The sequence below is a fragment of the Macaca fascicularis genome, chromosome 8, assembly GCF_037993035.2.
Source record: "Macaca fascicularis isolate 582-1 chromosome 8, T2T-MFA8v1.1".
NCBI classification, from domain to species: Eukaryota; Metazoa; Chordata; class Mammalia; order Primates; family Cercopithecidae; genus Macaca; species Macaca fascicularis.
The window spans coordinates 106,246,738-106,274,326 of NC_088382.1; the positions used below are offsets into that span (position 1 = coordinate 106,246,738).

General features: G+C 42.1%; 1 protein-coding gene across 1 annotated transcript in view; it reads left to right on the top strand.

Annotated features, from left to right (window-relative positions):
- SDC2 (syndecan 2) overlaps nucleotides 1–27,589 on the top strand; it is a 117,156-nt gene that overhangs the window by 84,190 nt on the left and 5,377 nt on the right. Inside the window, exons 2-3 of the mRNA XM_015455054.4 lie at nucleotides 15,178–15,289; nucleotides 24,087–24,220. Coding sequence (XP_015310540.1) covers nucleotides 15,178–15,289; nucleotides 24,087–24,220 — 246 coding nt within the window. The remainder of the gene's footprint in view (nucleotides 1–15,177; nucleotides 15,290–24,086; nucleotides 24,221–27,589) is intronic.

Here is a 27,589-nt window from a genome sequence, read left to right on the forward strand (position 1 = left end):
TCCAGTATGGTAGCCACTAGAAAAGTGTGGGAAAATAGCCACATGTGTCTGTTTGAACTTAAATTGATTGAAAAGTAAATGAGATGAAAAATTCAGTGCCTTGGTTGTACTAGCCACGTATCAGCTACTCAGTAGCCATATGTGGCTATTTGCTATTATTTTGGACAGTGCAGATGTAGAACATTTCCATCATCACAGATTTTATTAGACAGCCCTAATGCAAATAAAAACATTCAGAGAGAAGGACGGGATTGAAATTAGTTGACCAGGCTGATTCTAGTTTGCCTCTAATGCTTGGCTCTTTTGTGCCACAGTTTTACAATGGAAGAGATGAAGCTCAGAGGTCTGTTTGCTGAAGAACAGTTGCTTAAGATGACTTCAGGGATAAAAAGGCTGGCAGGCCAGTGAAGCTGTGAAATGCGCCCTGTGTGACAGCCCCAGGCGGCATGGCTTGACAATGGTTTAGGCCCTTGATCAGCTAGTGTTAAGGAGTTTTACAGAACTCTCAGCTCTTGCTTATTTAGTTTGGTGTTAAAAAGAAAGAAAGAAAAAGAAAAAGCAGGGGCCCTCTCTAATTTGAGGGGTTGATGGGGTGGGTGTGGAAAGGGAGTTAAACTTCCCAACTAATAAATTTGGAAATTCTACACCCATTTCCTCAGTAAACTCCTGTGGTTGTTGGATACCAGGAATGTGAAACCTGAATGCATATCAGACACTTGCCACAGAAATTGTAGCTCACTCCCTTGAAACTGCAGTTGCTGTTATTGGGGAGCAAAGCAAATAGCAGTGAAGTTTTTTTGTGTTTTGTTTCTTTGCCAGCACTTTGGATTTGACCAGATCTAATTTCATTCACGTGGTAGGTGCCACGCTGACAATAAAGCATTATGGGCTGTCAGTCTACTTAGATTTCAGTTCTGTATTCGTTTTATGTATGGCATTTTAATAAAGTCTTAATTTTTTTTCTTCTAAACAGATAACAGACTAGATTACATTGTGCTTTCCTTTAATGTCTAATCTGGAAATTGGCTGTTGATGCTAGTGAGGGTTTTTAATATAAGTTTTAAATGAAAATGCCAAATTGCTTTGTCTGCGCATTGTAGCTTTTTAAATATTGACTTTGTGCCTTTTGAAATGCTTGAGTTTCTAAGAGGCCTAGTGTGAAAAGGCAAACTTGACAGAATAATATATCTACCATAATTCCTGTGAAAAGACTTAAAATATTCTGGTTTTTGGAAGTTCAGTCAGGATGTGACCACTTGGAATCATGACTGTCTATAAACACAGGCTTAAAATTGATAGTTTTCTCTAAGAATAGGCACAGAGAAAATAGTGTATTATCTTGCAAATTAAAAATTGGAACTGCCAGATCTCAAATGAAGATAGATTTTTCCTCAATCTTTAAGCTATTGTCATCTGCTAAAGAACTCTTATAAGAGTTGCAGAGTTTTAATCAGTATTTAACAATTATTGAACTTGTTCGACTGGCATTTATTTTAAACAAACATGTTGTCTCTTACATGAAAGGCAGGATAATGTATGGCTTTCTTTTATCGGCTACAATTTCTCTGTAATTTTTGAAGATAACGTTTTGATTTAGGTAATGTTTCATGTTAGCAAAGTCTAGAAAAATTGATTATAGTTTCTTAGCATGGGATTATTTTCTTAAAAGCCGTGAAAGGGAAAAGAATCAATATTAGGGCTTTCCCAATGGCAGCTTTTTACAGAGCCCCCAGCACGATTGATTACAGCTGCTTTTGTAGAGGATTTAAAAAGAACAATCTGTATTAAAAACATCATTCTTTGGTATGAGCTTGAACAGCTCCAAATGGGTTACCATGGGGGCTGCCCTGCAATGTGACCACTTGAACGGATTGTGGTCATCACCGGTGGGCCAGGGCAGCGAGGCAGGGGAAAGGCTCTTAGGTGAGGCATTGCTGGCACGCATGCCAAAGAGGTTACCGTGGCAGCTGCAATCATTCAGCCGCATTCTTCAGCCTCCAAAGCAGGAGGGGCAAGAAGCGTGTCATTTTTCTATGGGCAGAGTGTAAGGTTGAGCAGCAGGAAGGGAGAGTCAGAGGATGTCTTTGTTCCAGAGCATTGACCAAAGCCAGGTATGTCCAGTCAAAGGGATAATGCAACTGATAGCTCCCAAGCCTCCATATCCTCAGCTGTTGCCTGTTGCCACTGAGGAGTGGACATGTCTTCATTTGGCATCTTACATGTGAGCGTCATGACTATAGGCTCATCTCATACCAATTAAATCATAAACTCCACTCTGTGGGCAGAGCCCCTGCTGGAAGGGAGTGTGCCTGGAGCAGTTAAATCTATTAAATATTAGAAACATTGGTGCCATCCTCACAGGGCATGGGACAGGGCCCAAGCAAGAGACCATTCATGTGGACTGGGCTCCTGGAGTTTAACTCAGTAAGAATCTGTATGCTCTAGAAAATTCAGATGTAACAGATAGTCCGGGGGCTTTCATTCTACAAGAGGGAGCGGTGCGCACATTGCCATCGGCTGCTTTACAGAAGGCATTTGCAGGAATGGGGTGCCCCATGAATTTGGGAAGAATTGAAGATCCTAGAGAGAATGGGGAGTTTTATAAAATAGTGTTGAATTTAGCATCACTTTTCACTTAGCACCCGTGGGTGCCAGATCCCACAGGGGCCTCTGTAGTACGGCTTGCCTCACAACCAGTAGAATCAGCTTTTTTTATTCCTGGACTAACTTGGAGAAAAAAAATTCCGGAGATGACCTATTTTTAATTCCTGTTTTGCTTTTCTTCATCTTCCATATTTTTAGAAAATGAAATGTTATATCTCTTATGAAATGGTACTTACACATGTGTGTTCCAGCTGAGACTTTTAATTGTCAGTAGTGAATTACTATAAATCAGCCTCATTCGGGGGCAAAAAATAATAATGTGTGTTCTTGTTTTAAGCGTATACTCAAAAGTCCTTCTTAAGTATTATTTTTTAATTAAGCATGTAATTTTATCATTTTGCAAGTTCGCTTTTACCTTTCATCCTGTTTGACCCTGATATCATAAGGATAAGAGTACTATATGAGCGCTGGGTGTGGTGGCTCACGCCTGTAATCCCAGCACTACGGGAGGCTAAGGCGGGCAGATCCCTTGAGGTCAGGAGTTCGAGACCAGCCTAGCCAACATGGTGAAACCCCGTTTCTACTAAAAATACAAAAATTAGCTGGACATAGTTGCACACACCTGTAATCCCAGCTACTCGGGAGGCTGAGACAGGAGAATCGCTTGAACCTGGGAGGCAGAATTTGCAGTGAGCTGAGATTGCACCACTGCCCTCCAGCCTGGGCAACAGAACGAGACTCCGTCTCTCTTTAAAAAAAAAAAAAAAAAAAAAAAGGTAAAAGAGTACTGTATGATTCTGTCAGCAGAACGCTGGAATGTCTTCATGTACAGATTCTGATGGAGGTAGATTAGAAAGACAGAAGGCAGCACGGGAGTGGATTAGGTTACCTTTTGGATGTTTGAGGGCTTTGGCCACGTGTCAGTTTGTACAGCTGATAAAGTATTTGTCGTTGTGAAAAAAACTATTACTGTCCACAGGTTTCCTTTCCCCCTCATTTGGCAAGAATGTCTTCTTCAGATAAAGTACTCATATACAGCACTTCAGCACACCAGCAGGAGTCCTTTCTAAAATACGTTTGCTTTGAGATGACACAGGTCATGTGGTCATCAGTATACTCTGCGTGAAGTGTGTCAATTTGACCAGGACCTAATGCTTTTGCCCCAACTGTCATGGTGCAGCTCGGGGAAGGCTTCATTTCCTGGGGAATTTCATGCAGTTTCTGTGATGGATTTCATAATAGACTCTAATACCTTTGAATATTTTCCTGGTTCTTCTGTCAAGGAAACCATTTCTTTAAAAGTTGCTTAGTTGGCTGTTAACATTTATTTTACTTGGTTAAAAAGTTTGGCCAGGAACAGTTCCTTTATATACAAAAATAAATACAGAACCTGGGGCTAGGAGTCTTGGGCAGAATCAGGCTGTTTTCCCAGTAGATATCAGGAATATGAATAATCTCTTTGGCACACAGTGCAGCCGCCCTGGTGATGCTAGGTATTAAAAATCCTACCATTCAGAACAGTTTCTTTTAATTTCAGCTTTGAAATCGGTGGTCTCATCACCTTTAGATTTATTCCTTCTGTTTTAGCTTTCTTGCTTTTGTTTAGATTTTTAAATTGTTAAGAGATTCTTTGAAAGTGCTGACACATTTTTAGGCTCCCAGTATAAGGAACCAGCTGCAAGTGTCATTTTCTTCATTTCAAAAGTCCTCCTAGATCGGGTCACTGTGTCCACTTATAGGCTTTCCTGTAATCAGCAGAAGGAGAGGCTCCCATTACAAACAGGCAAGGTAGGTGTAATAGAGTGGGCGCTGAAAACCAGGAGCAGTATGGAACATCTGCCCAGCTCACTGGCATGTCAGCCCTGCAGGTGTGTTGGAGGCACAGGGCTCAAGTGCAGGCATCTGCCTCCTCTGGCTGGGGCTAAGCTGGAAGGGAGCTTGCATGGCTGGGAAACGGAGCAAGCACTCCTTGACTTGGATTGGCTTTCTCCACTTGAAATAACCCAGGAGCAAGGAGGCGCTAACAAGACAGGTTATTAGACCCAGGAATTTTTAAAACCTGAAATCTTACAACTGCATATCCATTTTATTAGACCTTTTGCCTTTGTGACCACAGATGAAATGGATCAGGAGTGGCCGAAGCACTGTTCTGTGAGTTGGCATTTTTCTGAAGTGTGATTTTTTTTTTTAAGTACTTATATACTTCCATAATATTTGCTTCTTTTCTTAAAGAAATATTTTGTAGAGATGAGGTCTCACTATATTGCCCTGGCTGGTCTTGAACTCCTGACCTCAAGCAATCCTCCAGCCTTGGCCTCCCAAAGTGCTGGGATTACAAGCATGAGTCACTGCACTCAGCTCATGACACTTGCTTTAGATTTTTATATATATATATATATATATAAAATATATATGTATATTGTGTGTGTGTGTGTGTCTTGTGTTTGGATATATTTGCTGTTAATTAATTTTCAAAAGTTTATTTGCATAGTTGATGTCTGAAAGCTGGTTCCAAGTCATTCGTGTCTATGACTTTATCGGTCTTGTGCTTTCTGTGCTTTTAGCAACATTATAGTGCCAAAAATATAGCTGTAATATCAATTCGGAAAAAATTACACACAAATCCACCACCCTAATCAGTTATCTTTCTTCTTCATTTTCCATTCCCTTTTCAGTGCTTTGCCAAATGTATATGAAATTGCAATATAGTTATAATATTAGAAAAAATTAATGTATGCTTTTTAAATTTAATTTGTTGTTATTACTATGTGGTGTATGATTTTTAATGTCCGTGTTGAAAAAACTAATATATCATGCATAATAATATACTAGATATAGTACTGCCCTATAGTGGGCATTGAGATTGTCTCCCTGATTTGTCTTTAATGCAGTAGTAAACACCCTAACTTTTATTTCATTAGGATCATTCCTGGGAGAAGAAACATCTGGTCAAATAGTATAAAAGATTTCATAGCTTCTTAAAACACATTGCCAATGTGATTTCCAAAGTGTCTGTGCCAATTTCTGTTACTTGGCATCTTTTAAATAGTCAAGGCTTCTTTTTACAGGCCAGCAGCAGTGTGTTCCATATTCCTATTGACATTCAGACTCAGTTCTAGCTCAGACCTCTGAAACGCAGGCTTGCTTGGAAATTCTATCCATTGACTGTGGCAAGTCTCAGAACTCAGATGCTTTCTCCAACCTGAGCTGAAGCCTGGAAAGGTGTGGTCTGCCCTTTGCCCCAAGGTCTTTCTCATTTTTCTGTCCTATAAACTTTCTGTGGCATTCTGTCAGCCCCTGTATAGGGAGGAGAGTATATGTGGTTATGCCTTGGGGCCTAGAATTGTAGCAGTTGAAAAACCCTTAAAGTGAATTATTAAATCTAAACCAGAGCCTGTTGGCTTCCTGTGCTTAACTTGGACTCTGTTCCATTATGGTAGTTTTTACAAAACACTTCTGAATATGAAATAAATTCCAAATATCTTTTTCCCCCCTTCCTTTGCCAAACTCCACCAGGAAACAGAATCTCATTACTTCAGTTAGAATTTATTAATGCTGACCCTCTCCAGCACTTGGAGCTTTTCAGGTTAGGCTCACACAGCTTCTATTTTTACTCTAGTCTAAACTGTGGTCATATGGATAGCAAAATAAATACTGGAATATTCTAGTTTGGGAGGGGGAGAGGCGGCAATGCCTATAATAACATGGCTGCAAACCTCTTGCTTCCCTCTATTTGATATTCCAAAAAAGGAAGAAAGCTCAATGCGGAGCACATCTGTAAGTCATGAACATTTTCCTTTTGTGTGTCATGCATATTCAACATAATTCCACTCAAAGTCCCAGGCGTTGCTTTAGTATACATTGCCTCATACATCCCTACTGTTGTTGCCAGAAAATGTAATTCAAGACAAAGGTTGCTTCCCTTCTCTCTCTGGTCAGGAATCTGAACCCATCACCACAAACAGAAGGAAGAATTGTCAGTGTGTTCTGCTTTGCTTTTGTTTTCCTTTTTCCCCCAGTTGCCTTTTATCCTTGTGGCTGAGGAGGAAGATTTCTTGTTTGTTTATTTGTTTTTAGTGTAAGCAATACACCAGTTTCATGAAGCATATTTTTAAAAAACGTATTGATGGGATTTTGTATTGCAAGTGTTTTGAAATTCAAAAGCAACAAAAGGGCATAATGTGACCATTTTCTCCAGGTGGGATATTTGGCTTTTAATTAGTTGTCTCTGTAATTATTTTGGTTCAAAAGTATGAAATGTGTCAAGAGTTTGGGTGCAAAGGTTTAGATTCCTTTTAGCTGGTTTTATTCAGTTAAGGGTTCATCATGAGATGATGGCTTGGAACACCTGAGGGGTTTGGATGACATGAGTTTGTAGAACGATATGCCAGTGATGTGATGACTGGGAGGCGAGCAGAGACTCAGTGAGTGTGTGTACCCAGGGCTGCGCATTGTTACCAAGCTTGAGATTGAAGAGAAGTGAGAAGGATGGGGGCGGGTGCATCCTGTTTTATGTGTCGTGATGCTTGGCAGGGGAAGGGGACATCATTCAGTTAAATAAGCATATGAGATCTTTCTGGATCATCATATCTGAGATGCTGTTTTAAATTTACCCAACAAACCGCTTATTGCGCCAGGTACTGTTCTGTAGAATCAATAAACAAGCACTGTAGGAAGAAAAATCGTTTTACAGCACCAGGTGCCCCAGTGTACATACAGCAAGGCCTCTTCCTGAAAATGATATTGATTATATTGAATCATGACTACAAGTTTAGATGTGCCAAGTAATCCTCTGGCAATAGGTTTTTTGCGGGGCAGGGTGAGGGAGGTTAATACTGATTATTGCGCTGAGCATTTTACGAAACAGAGATTTTATTTGGAGCTTCATTGGCTTAGGAAATCTAACTGCTCTGAACCAAGTTTAGTTCTTTTAAACAAAGAGGAGAATTTCTACAGTTAAGTACCCTAACTTGGTGTTACTTTTTAATACACTTTTCAGCCATGTAAATGTTTTCCAAAGACCAGAGCCATGCCTGGCTCATTGGAGACCTTCTTCATGAGCCCAGTGTTTCTTCCAAGGTCACATTTACCTTTTCTGGCAGCTCCCCTCACAGAATAAGGCCGAATTCCAGCTTTTTAAAAAAGAGACCATGTAAGAGAACATTGATCTGTTTTTCCCAGTTGGGGGTAACCAGGTAATTTCTTTAAAGGGCCTGGTTATTTCCTTTCACCAAATGGCGTAAAGCTTGGATTCAGCCCCTTAGAAGAAAGGACTTCTTCTCCTCTCTGTTGAGCCTTTACCATATGTTGGTTCCTAGAACACAATGGCAGTGAAGGGAGAGGACGCAGAAAGCATCAGGCTCAGGCCTGGGTCTTGGGCATCTTCAAGGAACTTACTTTCTCCGTGGTGTGAGAAGAGCCCCACTCTGTAAGAGGCATCCAACAGGAGCAGCCAACATCAGTGGCACATTCCAAGTGAGTGGTTCAGACTTCAAGGGCTGTGAATAATTACTAGGAATTCTGTCACCTCCCAGACCTTGGGTCGTTTCAGAAGCTTCATGGAACTAGAGGAATTTCTCCAAAGTTGCCTGTGACTTGACGTCTTTATGACTAGCCCAGTCATCCTTGTGCCTCTCACTTTCCACTCAAATGTGAAGCTACATGGAAGACGCCAGGAGCCTCGTACACCAATTGTCATTCATTAACTTTTAGTAACACCATTTCTAACAAGCAGGTGCTCCATGTGAACTAAACATGTAACAGAAGGAAAGGTCCCCTTGTTTACTGTGGGAAAAAGATATTCTTGTTCTTGAATATGTTAGATATGGCTGACTTACATGGCTCTACCTTCATGTAACCTGATTATTTTTTTGGCTTTGGGTTTGTTTTTGTAACATGCATGAGTAAATCATTTAAATTCATTCCCACTCTGTGGAAGGGATGTCGAAGTGTTTCTTAAAGAGACTTTAGCTTTCTATATAATGAATTAAGAACTATTTAAGATGTTTGAAGCAGTTTGGAACTAAAGACCCTTCTTTTTTTCTTTTTTGTTTTCGAGATGGAGTCTGGCTCTGTCACCTAGGCTAGAGTGCTGTGGCGCAATCTCAGCTCACTGCAACCTCCGTCTCCTGGGTTCAAGCGATTCTCCTGCCCCAGCTTCCCAAGTAGCTGGGATAACAGGCACCTGCTACCATGCCTGGCTAATTTTTTGTATTTTAGGTAGAGACGGGATTTCACCGTCTTGGCCAGGCTGGTCTCAAACTCCTGACCTCAGGTGATCTGCCCGCCTTGGCCTCCCAAAGTGCTGAGGTTATAGGTGTGAGCCACTGCGCTCAGCCTAAAGACCTTTCTTAAGAATTTCTTATGTAGGGGGAGTTAAGAATTTTCTTTCATGTGTGACCTCACTCTTGATTTTGGGTTTTTTCCATGGATGGTTTGTTTGTATATACAGGATAATAAGGTAAGCCTAGGAAATTGCTACATACTAGATAAGTTCTCTGTAAACAAACGCTTAAAGTAAGTGCTAGTAAAGACAACAGTGTGTGCTTGTAAGTCAGCCATATCTAACATATTCAAGGACAAGAGTATCTTTTTCCCACAGTAAACAAAGGGGCCTTTCCTTCTGTTACATGTTTAGTTTGCATGGAGCACCTGCTTGTTAGAAATGGTGTTACTAAAAATTAATGAATGACATTGGTGTACGTGGCTCCAGGCATCTTCCATGTAGGAAATTTGAGGGGCATTAGGCAGAGAAGTAACTGTTAAGCCAGAACTCAGAACTCTCAGTGCAATGTTTTTCCCCATCTATGATGTCAAGAATGCTAATTCTGAAAGATGTTAAATCGGTATTCTCGGGGGAGAATTTCCATGATCAAAGTTTGAAAATGCTGGATTAAGCCAAGTTCAACACTGCTCCTTATTGTAGTTCTTCCCCAGTCCTTTATTATTATTATGTGTGAATCACAGGTAAAGGGAGGGACGAGGTAGGGAGCATGTTGAACACGCTCAGTGACACACATTTTGAGGTCCCAAGTCCCTACTTCTGGGGCTGTATGACTTGAGGCAGCGATCTCCTGGGTAGGCCCTGGAGATTGTTGAGATGATTAGATGAGCCAATGCTTATAAAATGCTAAGCACAAAATGTCTGGCACATAATAAACACCTAACAGCCTCACCTAATCCTTTTGAACCCGAGGCTGAATGGTCTGGTGTCACTCATGTTGTGGGGCATTACAGTGCAGCAGAAGGATCCCACACTTAGGTGTCAAGAGCTTCAGGCTCCAGTTTGGCCACCAGCTGGATCGGAGGACTTTTGAGCTATTTTGCCACTCTGGTGTTCTGTTTCTTCATTTTTGAAATAAATCAGTAATCTTGGCGACTGTAGTATCCAGTCAAGCTCTAAAATTATATGTTCCTTTGGGCTAGACCTAAGCCAGAATTGGCAAGTTTAGCTTAAGGACAGGTATATCGTCTCTGAGTGACTGTGTGGGTGAAAGAAATTTTTAGGTAATTATTATTTCCTTTACAATGTGTGTTGCTAGTAATAAAATAGTTTACTGAGTCACCTATGGAAAGATAAGCCACAGTTATAGCCTTTTTGGCACTTTGTAATCATCATAAAAGTTAATATACATTTGAATCGTAATTGGGGTTGGATGTGCCTTTACCGTAAAACCGAGGCATCATCTAGGTGTTTGTTGTCTGTGATGTGACACGGAAATGTATTATTATTAGGCCACGTGGATATTTTATTTTTATGTTCACAGGCTAATTTTCTGAAAGTTGGGTCTGGGAGTCTGAGTTGTCCATAATTAAGTTTTCCACCTTCTGCTTTCGTTGTTAACCCGAGTTAAAACCATAAAGTAAATTTGACATTTACTAATTTGAACTTTAATTATTTTGACCACTGTGTTGGTCGCACTGGTTGAAAGCATGTGGAGAACCTCTGCTTAGTGGGTAAGGCGTTGTGTTTTTCAAACAAGGCCTTGAATTTCTGAATAACAGTTTTCCACACTGGCAGTTTGAAACATGGTATTTGTTCAGTGTAGGTTGAGAAATCTACATGAGAAAAATCAAACAAATAGATTTGTTCAGTTGCTATCCTACAAATTATCTTTGCTGAGAAAATGGACAGGTTTGTGATGTTTCTGACTAAATCAAGACTCCAGGACACTTGATCTTTTGTGTATTGAATTAACACTTGTTCTTGTCATTTTTATTACAACTACCATATAAGTTTGGGCTGAATCATTTTATTAAACTCTAAATTTTTATCATCAAACGTGGAAGGCCTAGATCACCATCGCTTTCCTCAATTTTCCATCCTAAAGGAGTTTATTTCCTCTTAGGGGTATAATATGAAGGAAATTGGTGTCACCAGATCTCTTCTTGGTGTTTTTATATTGGTACCTGGGGTTTAGACAGAGGAAGCAGCAGCTGCTGACACTAGAACTGCAGCTGAGGCCACTTGGTAAAGAACTTTCTTCCAGGCTAAGGACTTTCGGTTTTTTGTTTGTTTGTTGTTTTTTGAGACAGAGTCTCCTTGCTCTGTCTCCCAGCCTGGAGTACAGTGGTGCAGTCTCGGCTCACTGCAGTCTCTGCCTCCCAGGTTCAAGTAATTCTCCTGCCTCAGCCTCCCAAGTAGCTGGGATTACAGGCACCCACCACCACACCCAGCTAATTTTTGTAATTTTTGGTAGAGAAGAAGTTTCGCCATGTTGGCCAGGCTGGTCTCAAACTCCTGACCTCAGGTGATCCACACAGCTTGCCTCCCAAAGTGCTGGGATTGGAGGCATGAGCCACTGTGCCAGGCCCAGCTAAGGAGTTTTTATGTCATCCTCTATGTGGCAGGGAGCCAATAAAGGCAGGAGAGTGATACGATGATGTTTGAGTTCCAGAACAGTCCCTCTGCATAGAATGGCTTCAAAGACACAGATGCAGGCAGTGACCAGGTCAGGAGGCCTTAGTCCAGGTCCAGGCCCAACATGATGAGTTAGCCGGAGCTGTGGGGGCCCGAGGCAGAGAGGTGAAGATAGGAGACAAGTATGTATCTTGCCTTCCTTCTCGGCGTTGTGGGTTTACACAACTGAGTTGGATGTGCATTCTCCTCTGGGAATTTCATCTGTGGAGGCAGTGTAGTGCTTCAGCTTCCCTGGCTGAACGTGGCATTACGCAGAACCCTCTGTCTGCTGCACATTTTTCTCTTGGTTGTACCTTGTTGCTTTCCACAGCCTCCCTTTGCTCTCCTGTACTCACATCTTGCATCAGCCAAAAGGGAAAGGTCTGAAAGACCAGCTTTGTTTTTCTCCCAGCTCGTACTCTGGACCCTGTTAGCCAACAGTATTGGCACTGCCTCACAGCGATGGTCGGTCCCAAATTAAACAGCCTCGTTATGACACCCTACAGCCAGGCTGCAGCTCTGGACTTCTGTGCTTCTGTGCGTTTCCTTTCCAGTTGCTTTTGTCCAGCGTCAGGGTCCCATTGAGTAAGGGAGTGAGTACAGAGTATGTCCCGAGGTTTTCTCCTCAGTGAAGCAGACCACATTTTGCCAGGTGTAAAATCGATAGTTTTGAATCACCCCTTTTCATGGCCTTGAGGAGATGCTTGTCTTCTTGTCCCAAGGGAATATTGGTGCATAAATCATTTCCCGTCCTAGGCATGTTCATTCCAGAAACACTTTCAGAACAGAGCGTGGAGTCTTCATAAAAGGAATTTGTCATGAGCGCAGGGGTTTTTATTTTTTATTTTTTAAAGGGAAAGACAATTGAGGTATTCATTATCTGCTACAGAGTGAAAAGGGCCCTGCTTTATAGTAAATTGGACTTTATGGAAAGATATTGGTAATTTCTCCTGTGTTCTTGGTGCTCCTGAAATCAGAGTGGGAGAGACCTTTGATGTCAGAATTATTTTCACCACCCTGGATCACAGAGAAACACACTTTTGGCTGCCTTTAAGCACATTAAACATCTGGTCAGCCCAGAGACCACCCTGGAGCCCTGTAGACCCCAAGTCACTGAGTGGCTGAGGGCAAGCCAGCTTCTCTAGTCACACCCTGACTTCCACCCCAAGTCTTGTTGAAATACAGGCCTGACGGCTGTCCCAGGAAGTCAGTTGGCTTGTCGGGCTGCCAGTGTGGTTGAACGGTGAGGTGGCTAGAATTCTCTGGGAGGCATTTTTGGCCCATCTGCCTGGTAGCGTGACAGATGTGTTAGTCCAGACAACTGGGTCGTCTAGTGAATTGAAATTCAATTTACACATAGGGATTAAGTATCTCAATATTCTCCTTGCCACATCAAACTTCACTGACAGAGCCAAGAGGAAAATGAAAGTCATTCGATGTTAAGAAAAGGGAAGCAAGTTTCTAATACGGAGAGGGAATATTTTGCTTACTTTTAAGACTCTAGGTTACTTAAATAGATGCAATGCAAGCTATGGGAGTTTTGGGGCAGATGGTCTCCTAGGCTTAAAATGGAGAGATTTTAAACTGCAAGGATCCTGGAGGTCTTGTGACATGTAACTCTGAAACCTCAGTCCAAGGCCAATTTGATTTAAGTAATCTCAGTCAAATATTTGTTTTGTGTCCATGCATTTTGAGAGGGACAGAGAACACACACAGGTCATTCAAAACCTGCCTTCAATGAGTTGTGCTCTGCTGAGAGGCAAGAAAAATACACATGAAACAATGAAAAGTAACAGTGAGGGTTTATGTCTTAAACTGTTCATAGGCTACAAAATCCTAAAACAGTACTTTATAATTAGGAGTTGTATAAGGAGTGGAGAAGTCACAGCCTGTTTCATAGTAGACAGGATTTGAGAGAAGAAACCAGGAGGTTCTCCAGGGGAAGTAAATGGGACAAAGTTTAAGACAAGCAGGACTAAGAATGGCTTTTTCATGGGAGCACAAAAAGTGGTTCAACCCAAGCAGTGTTTACTGAGCACCTACTATATGCCAGGCACTGTGACAGAGAGGGAAGCCTTGCCTTTAAAGGAGCTGAGAACCTAAGAAGAGGCAGTTGATGATAGAGCTGTAGAACACAGGGCTCCTGACACAGTTCACAAGCTTTGGGAATTACAATCTGGAATGGTGATAGCCTTGGAAACCAGTGTAACACAGGGTGGTGTCAGATTGCAGAGTTAAGCTCTGACCATTCTAGTAGAAAAGTTGCAGCACACTCTTGGCTCAGGGTGGTCCAGGCCACTAGAACACCAGTCCCTAAGGTTTCAGTTCTCAGAATCCACCAGTGTGACAGCTCAAACAAAAAAGATTCCCGTACTTTGCTGTCAGTTGGCACTGAGGCCTGGTGGAGAATGTGGGCTCAGGTTTAAAACACTTTAGCCTTGCTAGCCAACCGCTGAAACCTGAGAAAATAAAGTGGTACTGTTACAGAGGGCTGGACCTGTCCTCTTAAGAAGGTTCCAATCATGGGGACTGCTAGAAGAGAAAGTTTTAAGATTAAATGTGATGAAAGCCAATGTAGTAAGGGAAACATTATTTTATAATTTCTGTTAAGAACAAACATTCTATGTGATTTTTAAAAATACAACAATAATGAATGTTGCCTGTTTCCAAACAAGAGTTGTTTAAAAGCTGCCTGTCTGCTTTATTTTTTTTTCTGGGCTTTTGTGAGATAATGGTAGTAAAATACCAATTTACTAAAACCATTTTTTAAATCTTATACCTCTACTCTGTATCCAGTTCATGCAATTTCTTCTTTTGGCAGGATTAGGTTGAATTTTAATACTAAACTCTTACTGAAGAGTTAAGAAGCTGTGGAACTGGTATACTTAGTGACTGATCCCTCTCCATATTAAGCGTGTGATTTGCTACTACCAGTTGCCAGTAACAGAAGAAGAATGTGCTCGTGTGGGTTTATCTGTATTTGTCATTAAGGCTGTGCTAAGCCAATGAGCCCTAGAAGCAGGCGTGCAGTGGGCTTTCTCCCTGTCGGGTGAGCCTCCCAGGCGCTGCTCCTCCCCGGGCACTGTGCCTGGCCTCAGCACAGGTCTGGGCTGGGGTAGAAAGGCCTGCCTGGCCCAAGGACCCGTGTGACTGGGGATCTCTCATCTGTAGTGGTGAAGTTCTGAGCATTGCCAGGCCTGCAAGCACTGGTAGGATTTGATGGATCCCTGGGTGATTATTTAGCCTAAGCTAAGCCGTAATACCTTTGCATACATCCCCAAGAAAGCCCTAAGTGTTTCGTTCCCTTTCCAGTAACGGAGTGACAAAGAGAATGCCCAAGATGGCTTATAACTAGCATTGGGATGGCTGAAAGTCAGGTAAGTTAAGTGGAATACAATAAAATAAGCCCAAGATAGGAGTTTAGATCTCTGAACTGTTTTCATTCTACTGGTTTAAGCTGTGTAGGTTTCCCTTGCAGGCATTAATCCGTGCTCACCCCTCGAATTGCTGTAAGTTGTCAGGGTGCCTGAGGAAAACTGTGGCCGGAGATGTGGATTCAGAGGACCATGGGAGTGGGAGGGGGTAGTCACTGCAGTATGTACCTGAACAATCAAATATACAAGTGTGTTTCTTAATCTCTCACCATCCTGACTCCCTTATCTTTCCTTTCTCAGAGAGCAGAGCTGACATCCGATAAAGACATGTACCTTGACAACAGCTCCATTGAAGAAGCTTCAGGAGTGTATCCTATTGATGACGACGACTATGCTTCTGCATCTGGCTCGGGTAAGGTGGCTGCTTCTAAACACCGGACCTCATTCTCCAGGCATGCATGCACACACATTTTACTGCGCTTACTTCAAGGAGACAGGTGGGATGCACAGTTGTTAAGGGCATGGGCTTTGGAATCAAAGGATGCTAATTCTGGCTCTCTCTGCCACTTACGCTGTGAGATCTTGAGAATTTATTTGCTGAGCCTCAGTTTCCTCCTTTATAAAATGGAAAGTAACAATGGTCCTTACTATAGAATTGTGAGGATTAAAAGGGAGTTGACACATCTAAAGCTCTTAAGATTTGGGGGCTTGGCACATAGTGCTCTGTCAACATTAGCTTTTAATCTTATTATTCAGACTTTCAGAGTGATGTCATGGAAACCACCCTTCAAGAAATCCCTCAAACACTGGTTTCATAAACCCACCTACCCTATGTTAAAAATTGTAGATGAGACCAAGAGTTACACTTTTTTATTCCTAGGGTATTGTAGGAGGAAAATGCAGCAGTCAAGTAAAATGATTATGTACTGACATCCTCAGATTCCTTAGAATATTATTAATAGTAATCTATTACTACTCTAAGGCTATATAATAAACCACCCCAAAACTTGGTGGCTTAAAGTAACAGTCATTCATTTAACTCATTATTCTGTAGGTTGGTGATGTAGGCTGGGCGGGCTGGGCTCCCTCACATGTCAGTGGTCAGCTGCGGGTTGAGTGTACAGCTTTAGATTAGGTTTGCAGCTTTTGGGTACTCATATCTCTGGGGCAGCTGAGCAGACTTGGGTCCAGTTCGTGTGGTCTCTCATTCTCTAGTAGGCAAGCCATTTTTTCACAGGAACAGCAAGTAGAAGTGTGCAAAGCCTCTTGCAGCCAGGCCTTAGAACTTGGCCTAGCATCACTTTTACTACATTTTACTGGTTGAAGCAAGTCAGAAGGCCAGAGCAGACTCTACCTCTTAGTGAAAGGATTCACAAAGTCACATTTGCAGAGGATATTTATGCACAAGGAGGATTAAGGGATTCTGGTTACATTTGCAATCTACAATAATCGATGAATGTTTCCCCTGTTCTCGGTATGGCCCCTGTATGAGTTCATTCTCACCCTGCTAACAACACAGGGACTGGGTAATTTATAAAAGAAAAGAGGTTTAATTGACTCATAGTTCAGCCTGGGGAGGTCTCAGGAAACTTACAGTCATGACAGAAGGGGAAACAAACATGTACATCTTCACATGGTGGCAGCAGAGAGAAGAAGTATGAGCGAAGAGGGGATAAGCCCCTTATGAAACCATCAGATGTAGTGAGAACTCACTGTCATGAGAACAGCATGAGGGTAACTGCTCCCATGAGTCAGTGATCTCCCACCAGCTCCCTCCCATAACATGGGGGGATTATGGGAACTACAGTTTAAGATGAGATTTGGGTGGGGACACAGCAAAGTCATATCAACCCCCAAGAAGCTCAACAAAAGGAAGAGCTTTCCACATACTTAATTAATAGTCAAGTCAGAAATTTGTGGTCAGTAGCATGGTAGGCAAGACTTATCCAGACCTTTTTTGCTTTAGGGTTTTTATAACAGATTCAACAGATGGTTAGACATCTGTGTTCAGTATAACTTTTGCGATCAGATTGAGCTGGGCTACCCAGAACAAATTAAAATCAGTTGTGTCTTTGGTAGAAATCTAGCCATGTAAGAGTGAATGTTTTAAGTTGAAAAGCAGAAAGTCTGAGAAAGACAAGAGAGGTGGTTGCTGACCTAGTAACAATGAGCTTACAATGCAATCTTAATGTAAAAATAACTCTAGTTTTTCTTGGGAGAGTGATATATATCACACACGCAGAATGAGTGTGAAAAGAGTTGTTCTTCATAGCCCACAACTCTATAAATACCTTTCACTCATGGCACCTCTTTTTTTTAGCACCTTAAAAGTGCTTTGTAACTGTCATCTTCAATATGTCCCAGGAAATAATAACTATGGACCTTTTTTGTTCCTACTTCACAGATCTTAGAATCCATGAGTTGTTAGGTGGGTGTACAGGTTGGCGAAGTCATTTTGCTGATTCGCTAAGGTTGACCTTAAGTTTAATTTAAAGAAAACAGTACACTTAAAGTAAATTTTCTTTAAATTAAACTTAAGGACAGTCTTCGCAAATCAACAAAATAACTTTGCCAACCTCTACAGACCCCCAGCCCCATCCAGGTAAAAGAGAGTTAGGGTGGGTCATTTGAAATCCTGAACCCACTGATGAGTTAGATCAAGCTGAGGCCTAAACATGGGCCCACACTGCTTGTGCTGTGGCCCTAGCCTTAGGCAGATCACTGCTGCGAAGAAATGAAAGAGCTTCGCTCTTGACTTTGGAAACCACATTACACTGAACTGGGAGTGGTGTTTTTCAGCATGAAGCAGCAGTACTTGTAACTAAAATTTGTGAGGCTCTTAACTGTGTGTCAGGAACTGCTCTCACCCCTATAACATCTCTGAAAGGATAGATTCTATTAGTATTTCCATTATTCCCACAAGAAAACCTGAGGCACAGAGAGATTCACTTGCCTCAGGTCACACTGTTAGAAGGTAACGGAGCCGGGATAGTGAGACAGTGAGGGAGTTGGGCGTGAGAGTGTGTTTTCTTTCATTCCTTTGCTGTGCTGCCTCCTTGTGTCATAAACCCCTTCTAGAATTATCCGGTTCCAGCTTAAAAATACCCCGGGGTTTGGCCAGTGTACCATCTGTCCCTTCTCCCATCCAACCATCCGGTAGAAAAGCAAGTGGATTGGAAGAGATGACTGAAGGCTCAGAGGGGACTTCCTGGGCAAGGAGATAGGACTACGTTCTATATGTGGGCTCAAGTATGGGCATTAGCAAACAGGAAACGCTTCATAGGCATTTGCTGTGTGCCACACGCTGTGCCATGCTCTTGGGGCACAGAGATAAGAAAGACTTGGTCTCTGTCCGTGGGGGACCAAGAGTCTAAGGAAAGAAATACAAACATGAGAAATAATCATTGTGATACCCAGTGAGGGGTGACATAATATAGGAAAGGGCTGTATAACAGAAATGTAAGAGTTAAAATATAGACCTTTGGTTAAAGATGGCAGATTGAACACTACTACCTGTCAGTATGCAACTAAATTGACAGTAAAAGAATTGGGCGTGAACTGATAAGGACAAACAAAACAGTAAAGGGAACAAAAGCCGTGAAGTTTTGAAAGCTGGGAAGAAGATGAGCTAGTGGGGACAGACTTGGCAGGCTTCAGAAGGCCGAGTTCATTAGCAGTGGGGAGAGCTAAGAAGCAACCCAGTTAACACAGCAGACTCTCTTGGGATCTAGGAATCGGTGGCATTCAGTGGAGGGTGAGAGTGGTGTTCAACTCAGATGATTGGCTGGAAGTCTATTTAAGAAGCAAGTAGATCCCCTGATTCTTTTCCTCTGTCACATGGGGCTCATGTTCCCTGACCTCAGAGGGAAACCTGGGGATTCATTATCTGGAGAGGATGAAACAGGACCCGGGGGTATTTCAGGAACAGATGGGGCTGGGGGTACCTTATGTAAAACAGAGAGAATAAGTTCTTAGATTAAGAATAATTTAATGTGGTGTGATCCCCAGTTGTCTTGTCTTCTCCCAGTCAGTTTCCAGAACACTGGCAGTCTGTCCTTTTACCCTCTGGGTAGGGGACTGAGAGGCTCCCCTCTGGGAAGCTGGACCAATTCAGAGAGAGTGGCCTGGGAGCTCTCCAGTGAAACATACAGCTCTATATTACAACGAATAAAACTGCAATGAGAAGTGAAAAATTTCAGTCAAGGGGATGATGCCCACATTTGACACACCTCTCCTGTGTGCTCAAAGCTTCTAGTCTGCTTTTCAGTGTTTGCCTCTTCAATATAAACAGGCAACCAAGGCTCCCAAGATATTTAGGAAAAACTTGTAGCATGAGAGAAAGAGAAACCCCCAAATTGGGAGAGGGCAGCCACTTCCAGGAAGAAGAAAATTTACAGAAAAACATAGTAAATTCAGAGAGAAAAGCAGATGTTCGAACAATGGCCCAAAAACAGGGGATACTATAAAACAGGAACGTTCTGAGACACAAGAGTTCTTAGAGTGTGGGACTGTCATGTCAAAAATGAAAAGCTCATTTAGAAGGTGAGAAGACACAGAGGGTATTCATTCATTGAGGAAGTATTTCTTAGTCACTCAGTACATGGGGGAACAGGCACCATTCTAGGTTCTAGGGACACTTCAGTAAATAAAATCTAACAATGTTTTCTCTGGTGATAGGATAATTGTATTTATTCCTTTATGTATTTCTGTGTTTCCAAATTCATATTTGCAAATGTATTTGAAAAAGTATTATTTTTGTAAGTTGTCTTAGTCCATTCAGGTTGCTATAGCAAAATACTTTGAGTAATTTATAAATTTATTGGTCTCAGTTCTGGAGGCTGGGAAGTCAAAGATCAAGGCACAGCAGATTTGGTGTCTGGCGAGGGCTTTCTCTCTACTTTTTAGGTGGTGCCTTCTTGCTGCGTTCTCACATGGCAAAGGGAACAGTGTCCCTCAAGCCTCTTTCAAAAGGGCCATGAGGGCCCTGCCGCCATGACCTGCTCACCTCCTAAAGCCCCTCTTCTTAATACTGCTGCATTGGAGATTAGGTTTTGACACATGGATTTTGGGGAGACACATTCATACCATAAGTAAAAGAAAATGTTGTTTTAAAAAAGAAAATAAGGCTGGGTTTGGTGGGTCACTCCTGTAATCCTAGCACTTTGGGAGGCTGAGGTGGGTGGATCACTTGAGGTCAGGAGTTCGAGACCAGCCTGACATTGCGAAACCCCATCTCTACTAAAAATACAAAAATCAGCCAGGCGTGGTGGCGCATGCCTATAATCCCAGCTACTTGGGAGGCTGAGTCAGGAGAATCACTTGAACCCAGGAGGCGGAGGTTGTAGTGAGCTGTGATTGCGCCATTGCACTCCAGTCTGGGCGACAAGAGCGAAATTCCTTCTCAAAATAAATAAAAAATAACAAAAATAAAATAAAATAAAATAAGAGAGTGAGCATAGGAACATAGAGACAGAAACAGTGCCCTGATGGAGAGATCAAGGAAGGCTTCAGAGAGGGGATGATATTGATGCTGTACTTGATAGTGTGATCTGGAGTTTCCCAGGTGGAAATAGGCCTTGGAGTAGTCTACTTCAGACAGGGAGAACAGTGGGACCTGAAGGAGGAGGTATTCAGTGGGGCTCCCAGATTTCTGGTTCAAACGAAAGAGTTAATGTTTTTAATAAAGATACCGAAAGCAGAAGAGCCATCTGAGACAGATTGCCCATCTGTCTCTACCTTTTTTTTTTTTTTTTTTGAGACGGAGCCTCACTCTGTCCCCCAGGCTGGAGTGCAGTGGTGGGATCCCAGCTCACTGCAGCCTCCTCCTCCCGGATTCAAGCAATTATCCTGCCTCAGCCTCCCATAGCTGGGACTACAGGTGCCCGCCACCACACCTGGCTAATTCTTTGTATTTTTAGTAGAGACGGGGTTTCACCGTGTTAGCCAGGATGGTCTCGATCTCCTGACCTCATGATCTGCTGGCCTCGGCCTCCCAAAGTGCTGGGATTACAGGCGTGAGTCACTGTGCCTGGCCCTGCCTCTAACTTTGAAAGTGCCAGCTTTAGGGGGATTTACTATTTTACAAATCTCTTCCCTCATACAGATTCATCCCACTTCTAGATTGATGACTCATCTTGGTAATTCCTGTGAAACAAGGGGGTCTTTAAAAGCCCTAGATTGAAATTTTTCATTTCTCATTGATGTTTTATTCTTTGTAAGAAAATGATTCATTATAGGAATGAATTAAGCATACTATATATAAAATGTTGATAGATAATTAGGTCAGCTGATAAAACAGCATTATATTTCTGGACCCATCATTATTAATGACCTCTATTTACATAACAGTTTATGTAGAGTGCTTTAAATGTGTATCGTGTCTGTGAGATATGTATTTGTGATATATATGTACCTTCATGGGTTAGTTATTATTAGCCCCATTTTACAGATGAAGAAACCAAGACTCAAGTATTACTTGCCTAAGAGTACAGAGCTAGTAAATGCCAGAACGAGTACTAGGTTTGTTTGCTTTTTTAATACCAAACCCTGTATTTATTCCAACATGCCCTGCCATTTCTTCTGTATAGTAATGAATATATATGTTTTGAAATTAAAGGAGACAGTTGATTAATTAAGAAATGAACCAGCCAGGAGCCAGGCACAGTGCCTCATACCTAAAATCTCAACACTTTGGGAGACCCAGGCAGGAGGATCCCTTGAGCTCAGGAGCTCGAGACCAACCTGGCAACATAGTTGAGACCCCATCTCTACAAAAAAAAAAAAAGTAATAATTTTTTTTAATATTAGCTGGGCACAGTGGCACATATATTTGATTCCAGCTACTCAGGAGGCTGAGGTGAGAGCATTGCTTGAGCCCACAAGTTTGAAGCCACAGTGAGCCATGGTCGCACCCCTGCACTCTGGCCTGGGTGACAGAGCAAGAAAAGAAAATGAAAGAAATGAACCATAGCCATCGCACGTGTTTTCAGCATGTTACCTGTTGTTTTCCCACCTGCTTATTGCATTGATACGATTCTGTGGAAAATACCCATTTTCTTTTGTTTGAGGAATTTAGAGGTATTTGTCATTCATTGTTTGAGGAAGCCTGGTTAGTTTGAGTTACAGAGTTGGAGTTCGTTTGAGTTGTTACAAATTTGACAAATGATCCACTTGAAAGGAATTTGTATTTGAATGTCAGAAATTCTCAAATGCTATTCTAGTGAAAAGGCAACAACAACAAACAAAAATCATGCTCAGGTAGGTAGAAAGTCACTTGTTGAACAAATACCAGATCAGAGTGCGTTATGTCTTAGACACTGTGTTAGGCACTCAGGGGCCTATTAGGGAGAAGGCAGGTACAGCGGTTCATGGAAAGGTCGTAGTGGCTTGGATTGCACTGGTGGCCCTGGAACTGTAGAAAGGTGTTAAGAGTGGAGGGATAATAAGAAGATAAGATTGATAGGACTGGGTAATGGATTCAAAAACAAGGTAAGGAAGAGGAAGTCAGAGTTTTGGTGTGTAGGAACAGAGGGTTTCAGTCACCACAAGGTCACACGGGGAGAAGACATAGGGACTGTAAGTTCTGGTTTGGACATGTTCAGAGGTGTGTTGTACCTTTGAGTCATTCAAGTGAAAATGCCAGGAAGGCCACTGGATATGAGTCTGACTTTGAGAGGGGTGGTAAAAGCCGATGATGTAAATTTAGGTATCATCTGTGCTTAGCTCATTTGTTGACGTTTATTGACATTGTGGACATGGATGAGGGAGAAAGTATAGAGTAAGAAGAGGCCTAGGGACAGCCCTTCAGATACTCTTTGATATTTGATGTTCAGGTAGAGGAGGATAAACCAGCAAAGGAGACTTAGAATAGCCAGAGAGCTGAGGGGGAAGCCAGGAACTCGTAGGAACCCAAAGAAATAGGGTTTGTCAGGAAGCAGATGGCACCTGACAGTGTGCAGTAGTGCTAGGAAGTTCTACTAGAGGAAGGCGAGTCTGAGAACTGCCATTGGGTGCTGTGGATACTGGTGACCTTAACAAAACAGTATTAATAGTGATGACAGGGAAAATGCTCCTGGAGGGAGTAGAATGCAGAGTGGAGAAGATGGTGAGGACGAGAGCTAGTGAGTATCCACCCCCATTGGAAAAAATCTGCCTGTGAAACCAGGAGAGAGCTGGGCACGGTGGCTTACGCCTGTAATCCCAGAACTTTAGGAGGTTGAAGCGGGTGGATTACAAGGTCAAGAGACCGAGACCATCCTGGCCAACATGGTGAAACCCTGTCTCTCTAAAAATACAAAAAATTAACTGAGTGTGATAGCATGTGCCTGTAGTCCCAGCTACTCGGGAGGCTGAGGCAGGAGAACCGTTTGAACCTGGGAGGCAGAGGTTGCAGTGAGCCGAGATTGTGCCACTGCACTCTATCGAGCCTGACGACAGGGCGAGATTCTGTCTCAAAAAACAAACAAACAAACAAACAAAAACAGAACAAAACAAAAACCCAGGAGAGTGGGCAGGAACTCACATGAAATAAAGAGTCAAGCATAGGAGAGTTTTCCTGTTTTGTATTTTGTTTTGTTGTGAGGTTTTTTTTTTCCTTTTGAGGCAGAGTCTCACCCTGTCCCCCAGGCTGGAATGCAGTGGCGTGACCTCTGCACACTGCAACCTCTGCCTCCCGTGTTCAAGCGATTCTCCTGCCTCAGCCCCCCGAGTAGCTGGGATTACAGGCGTGCGCCACCACGCCCAGCTAAATTTTTGAATTTTTAGTAGAGATGGGGTTTCACCATGTAGGCTGGGCTGGTCTTGATCTCCTGACCTCATGATCCGCTCTCCTCCACCTCCCAAAGTGCTGAAATTACAGGCATGAGCCACTGCGCCCAGCCTCTTGTATTGATATTTGGAGCATGTTTCAGTGGAGATGGGAAAAAATCTTGTCAAGCAGGGAGAGAAGGAACATGCAAGTGAAAGAACTGCTGCTTGAGTGTTGAGGATAATCATATTAAGGAAAAACTTGCTAGGCTACCCACAGACACCTTTGAAATCACTTCTTCATCGTGGTGAAGACCACAGGAAGCTTTGTGCTGAAGTCTTAAGGAGCCAGCATTTTGAAAGAACGTGATTCTGTCAGTGTCAACCTCAGGCAATAGTGCCTGATAATGGAGACATCTGTGTCATATTCGCCATACTCAGTTCATCTTCACTTACTTTTCCAGGAGCTGATGAGGATGTAGAGAGTCCAGAGCTGACAACATCTCGACCACTTCCAAAGATACCGTTCACTAGTGCTGCTCCAAACGTGGAAACCACGACGCTGAATATACAGAACAAGATACCTGCTCAGACGAAGGTGTGTTCCATTTTCCATTGCATTGCATTAACAGGTTATTATAAATGCTCCACTTTACTGACTGTACACACAGTCCCTTTTTTATTATTTTCTTCTTTTTTGGAGCTGCCCATCATGAACTATGTACACAACAGTTCTTTTAAAAGGCCCCACTTAAAATTGTATAAGGACAAATGGTCTTAATGGTGGTGTTATAAATGGCTCTTCCTTACGCTTTTTGATCACTTTGGCATTTACCCACGTATGATTTCTGTCATCCTGGCTCAAATTATATACAACTATTTTTCACATGGCCCTCCTTCTTAAGGAACATCTGAAGCCCAGTTAAGAAGTAAAGCCCTGTTTCTTTGGTTTCCTGGTTTGTAGGTACGTAATTAGAAGACTCCAGGTCACATCTTGAGATGGTCCTAGTCTCACTAAGTCATTTCTCAGTCTTCTTAGGCCTGTCATCAGTAGTATGTAATCCTTGACCTCTCTCGATGTTGATGAACCTGGGTACATCTGTATATATTCATTTTGAGAGCTGACTTATTCAGAATAAGAACTTTGGCGTTAGACCTGAGTAAAGTGACCAGCTAATGAAAACTTGGAGCTTGTGATTTTGACCTTGTTAATATTGTAGTTAGCTGACCATCCACTAATAGGTAACCCACTGAAGTTAGAACATGCATATTAAAGTCTGGCAAAGACCTACGTTTCAAATCCTGGGTCCAGTCATGTTTCTTAGCTTCTGAACCCATTTCCTGTGGGCTGTGAAGAAGATGAAATGCGAGTGCAGGTAGCATGGCACCTGAGACATAGTCACCATTCTGTAAGCATTAACTGAATTTGGTGGAGCAGAAGAGACCAAGCCAGTTCACCAAATGAGCATGTGTAATAACTGTAGTGGTAGACTTCGCAGTCAGTGCAGGGGTAACAGACGGCTTATGAAAACTCAGAAGCACAAGCATCCCCTTTTGGAGCTCACCCATCTGTTGATTAGAAATGAGATGCTGCCAAGCTTTAGCAGCAGACAGGATATGGATATGGAAGGCTGTTTGATGAAGGTGGCGACAGGCCTTCCTTAGAGTAAGAATCATCCCCTCTTCAGGCAGGAATGCATGTGGGCTTTTCTTACCCTTGCCCCAGAGTACCTTTGTTCTTCCTCCTCTTCCTCCATCCTCCCAGTGCATGTGACTGGAATGGTGAATGACACAGCTGGACAGGTCTCCACAAATGTGGAACAGCCAGGAAGCCAGCCCTGTCCAAATTGAAGTACTCTCTGTAGGACCAAGAAGAGTCAATTACTGTTAGTGGTAGACTTCACAGGCCAGGCGGTAGGAAGGCAGGGAGAGAGCCCTATGAGAACTGAGAGCGACTCACCTGGCATATGCTGGATCCCTGCATAGAAGCTACTGTATCAATGTATAGTTGAGTGAATGAAACAAAAAAAGAAAGGGAGAAATGAAAAGTGTAGGTGCAGTTGGTGTTAGGATGACTGAATGCCTCAGAGTGTGTGTGGCACAGTTATCTGCTATCTACTAAATATGCATTTGGCTCTTACCACATTTTTATTTGACCACTTCTCTTGACTAAATCTGTTGAAGTCAGAGACAATTAGGACTCACTAGCTTGAGGGAAGACACTCTCCTGGGTGAGTTTTGGCTTGTAGTGATAGAGAGTTGTATCCTAAGCAAGACTTAATTTGACATAGAGTTCTGGTTTGTTAACAAGAATGAATTGACCACTAATTTAAGTTTTTAAAAATTGGTTTTAAGAAAGTAATTGCATCAGATCGAGATAAAAAATATAGAACTTTGGCAGGTGAACTTAAAAATTAAGGAGCCCAAACTATTTTAATACTTTTATATTCTTACTATCATTTGTGTTCTATGTAGTAATAATAAAAATTCATCCATTTATGGAAGATTTATTGAGTGCTATCATTATGTGTCGAACACTGTTCACAGCACTGATAATGATAATATTGATCATGAATAACATGAATAATGATGATTAAATTTTTCATTTTGGTCTTTATGTGGTACAGCCGAATTGAACATTGCCTCTAGGATACCATTAGTGTAGATTTTGCTTTTGAATCGGTCTCACAGTGGCATTAATGTCACTGTTACAGATATCCTCTCTAGTTTGTTATAAATTTAAGTGACTAAAATGCAAAAAAAGCCATCTCATTATTTGTTTGAGCAGAGCATCACTCATAAGCTTTTACTTCTGTTCCATTTCCATGGCATCCAAACAACCAGACATGGATGTGGCAGATCTTTACTTGGCCTCATTTAATCATCCCTGCTGCCTTTTTGCAGATTGATTTTGCACATATATTCATACAAGAGTTAAGGTATTTCAGATTAGTTCCATATTACAAAATGGTTTCTTCTTAGTCAAGCCTCTGCCTCTATACGATAAAACATTTCGACTTGAAAAATGAATTTTCCACCCAGAGCTGCTTGAGGCTTGTGCACTTCCAGCTGCAGGGCGGCTCCAGTTATGTGGAGTCCTTCAGTCCCCATACTCTCAGATCCCTGGATTGCACGCTTTGTTCAGCCTGCCGGATCAGAAGCTGAGTCAGAGGAAACTGAAAAGATCAACTCTCTTAAATGACTTTAGGGACCCAAAAATCCCATGGTGAAACCATATGATTTGTAATAACAATGGAACAAAGATGATGTGGATATGGATAAATTAAACTCAGTCTCTCATATTACAGTGACTGCTTATGTCCATTTCATTTCTCACCAGAACTTGTTTACCTCTCTCCTTAGTCACAAACCTGAGTATTCACCTATTTGATATTTCTCTTCCCTTTTCTAACCTGTGATAGTAAAGCAGTACTAATGAGCAGTGAAAAGGTTTCTAGACTAGAACCCAGATAATCCATTCTCTGATCTGTTGTCCGTCCTTCCACCAGGCAGCCAATTAATGATGGGCTTTTCATGAGAAGAATAGAAAAAAATCAGGAAAAATACTGCCAATGTGCTGCTCTCTTCTGCTTTACTTTGGTACCCGAAGGCCTGGGAAGGCCTATCATAATTTTCTTCTCTCATAGTAATAGAGAGGACCGTGACCTTTTCAGTGCATATTGTGCACCAGTGCAATGAACATTTTTCTATGGCCTCTGCTTTTTGTAAAGCATAGGAGGTTGAGGTTTAGATAGTACAGAGTTTCTTGCAACTTGAGAACGACAATTACTCTTTATTGTACTTTATTACATACCACCTTCAGTGGAAGCCTAGCTTTCTGCTCACTGAGACAGGGACCTACTGATCTTACATACCCTAGAGTACAAATGAATCCACCTGGTCTAGCTTATGGTCCTTCCTAGCAATGAGGGTGGCCTTAAGGTGCAGAAAAGAAGTGTGATGTCGT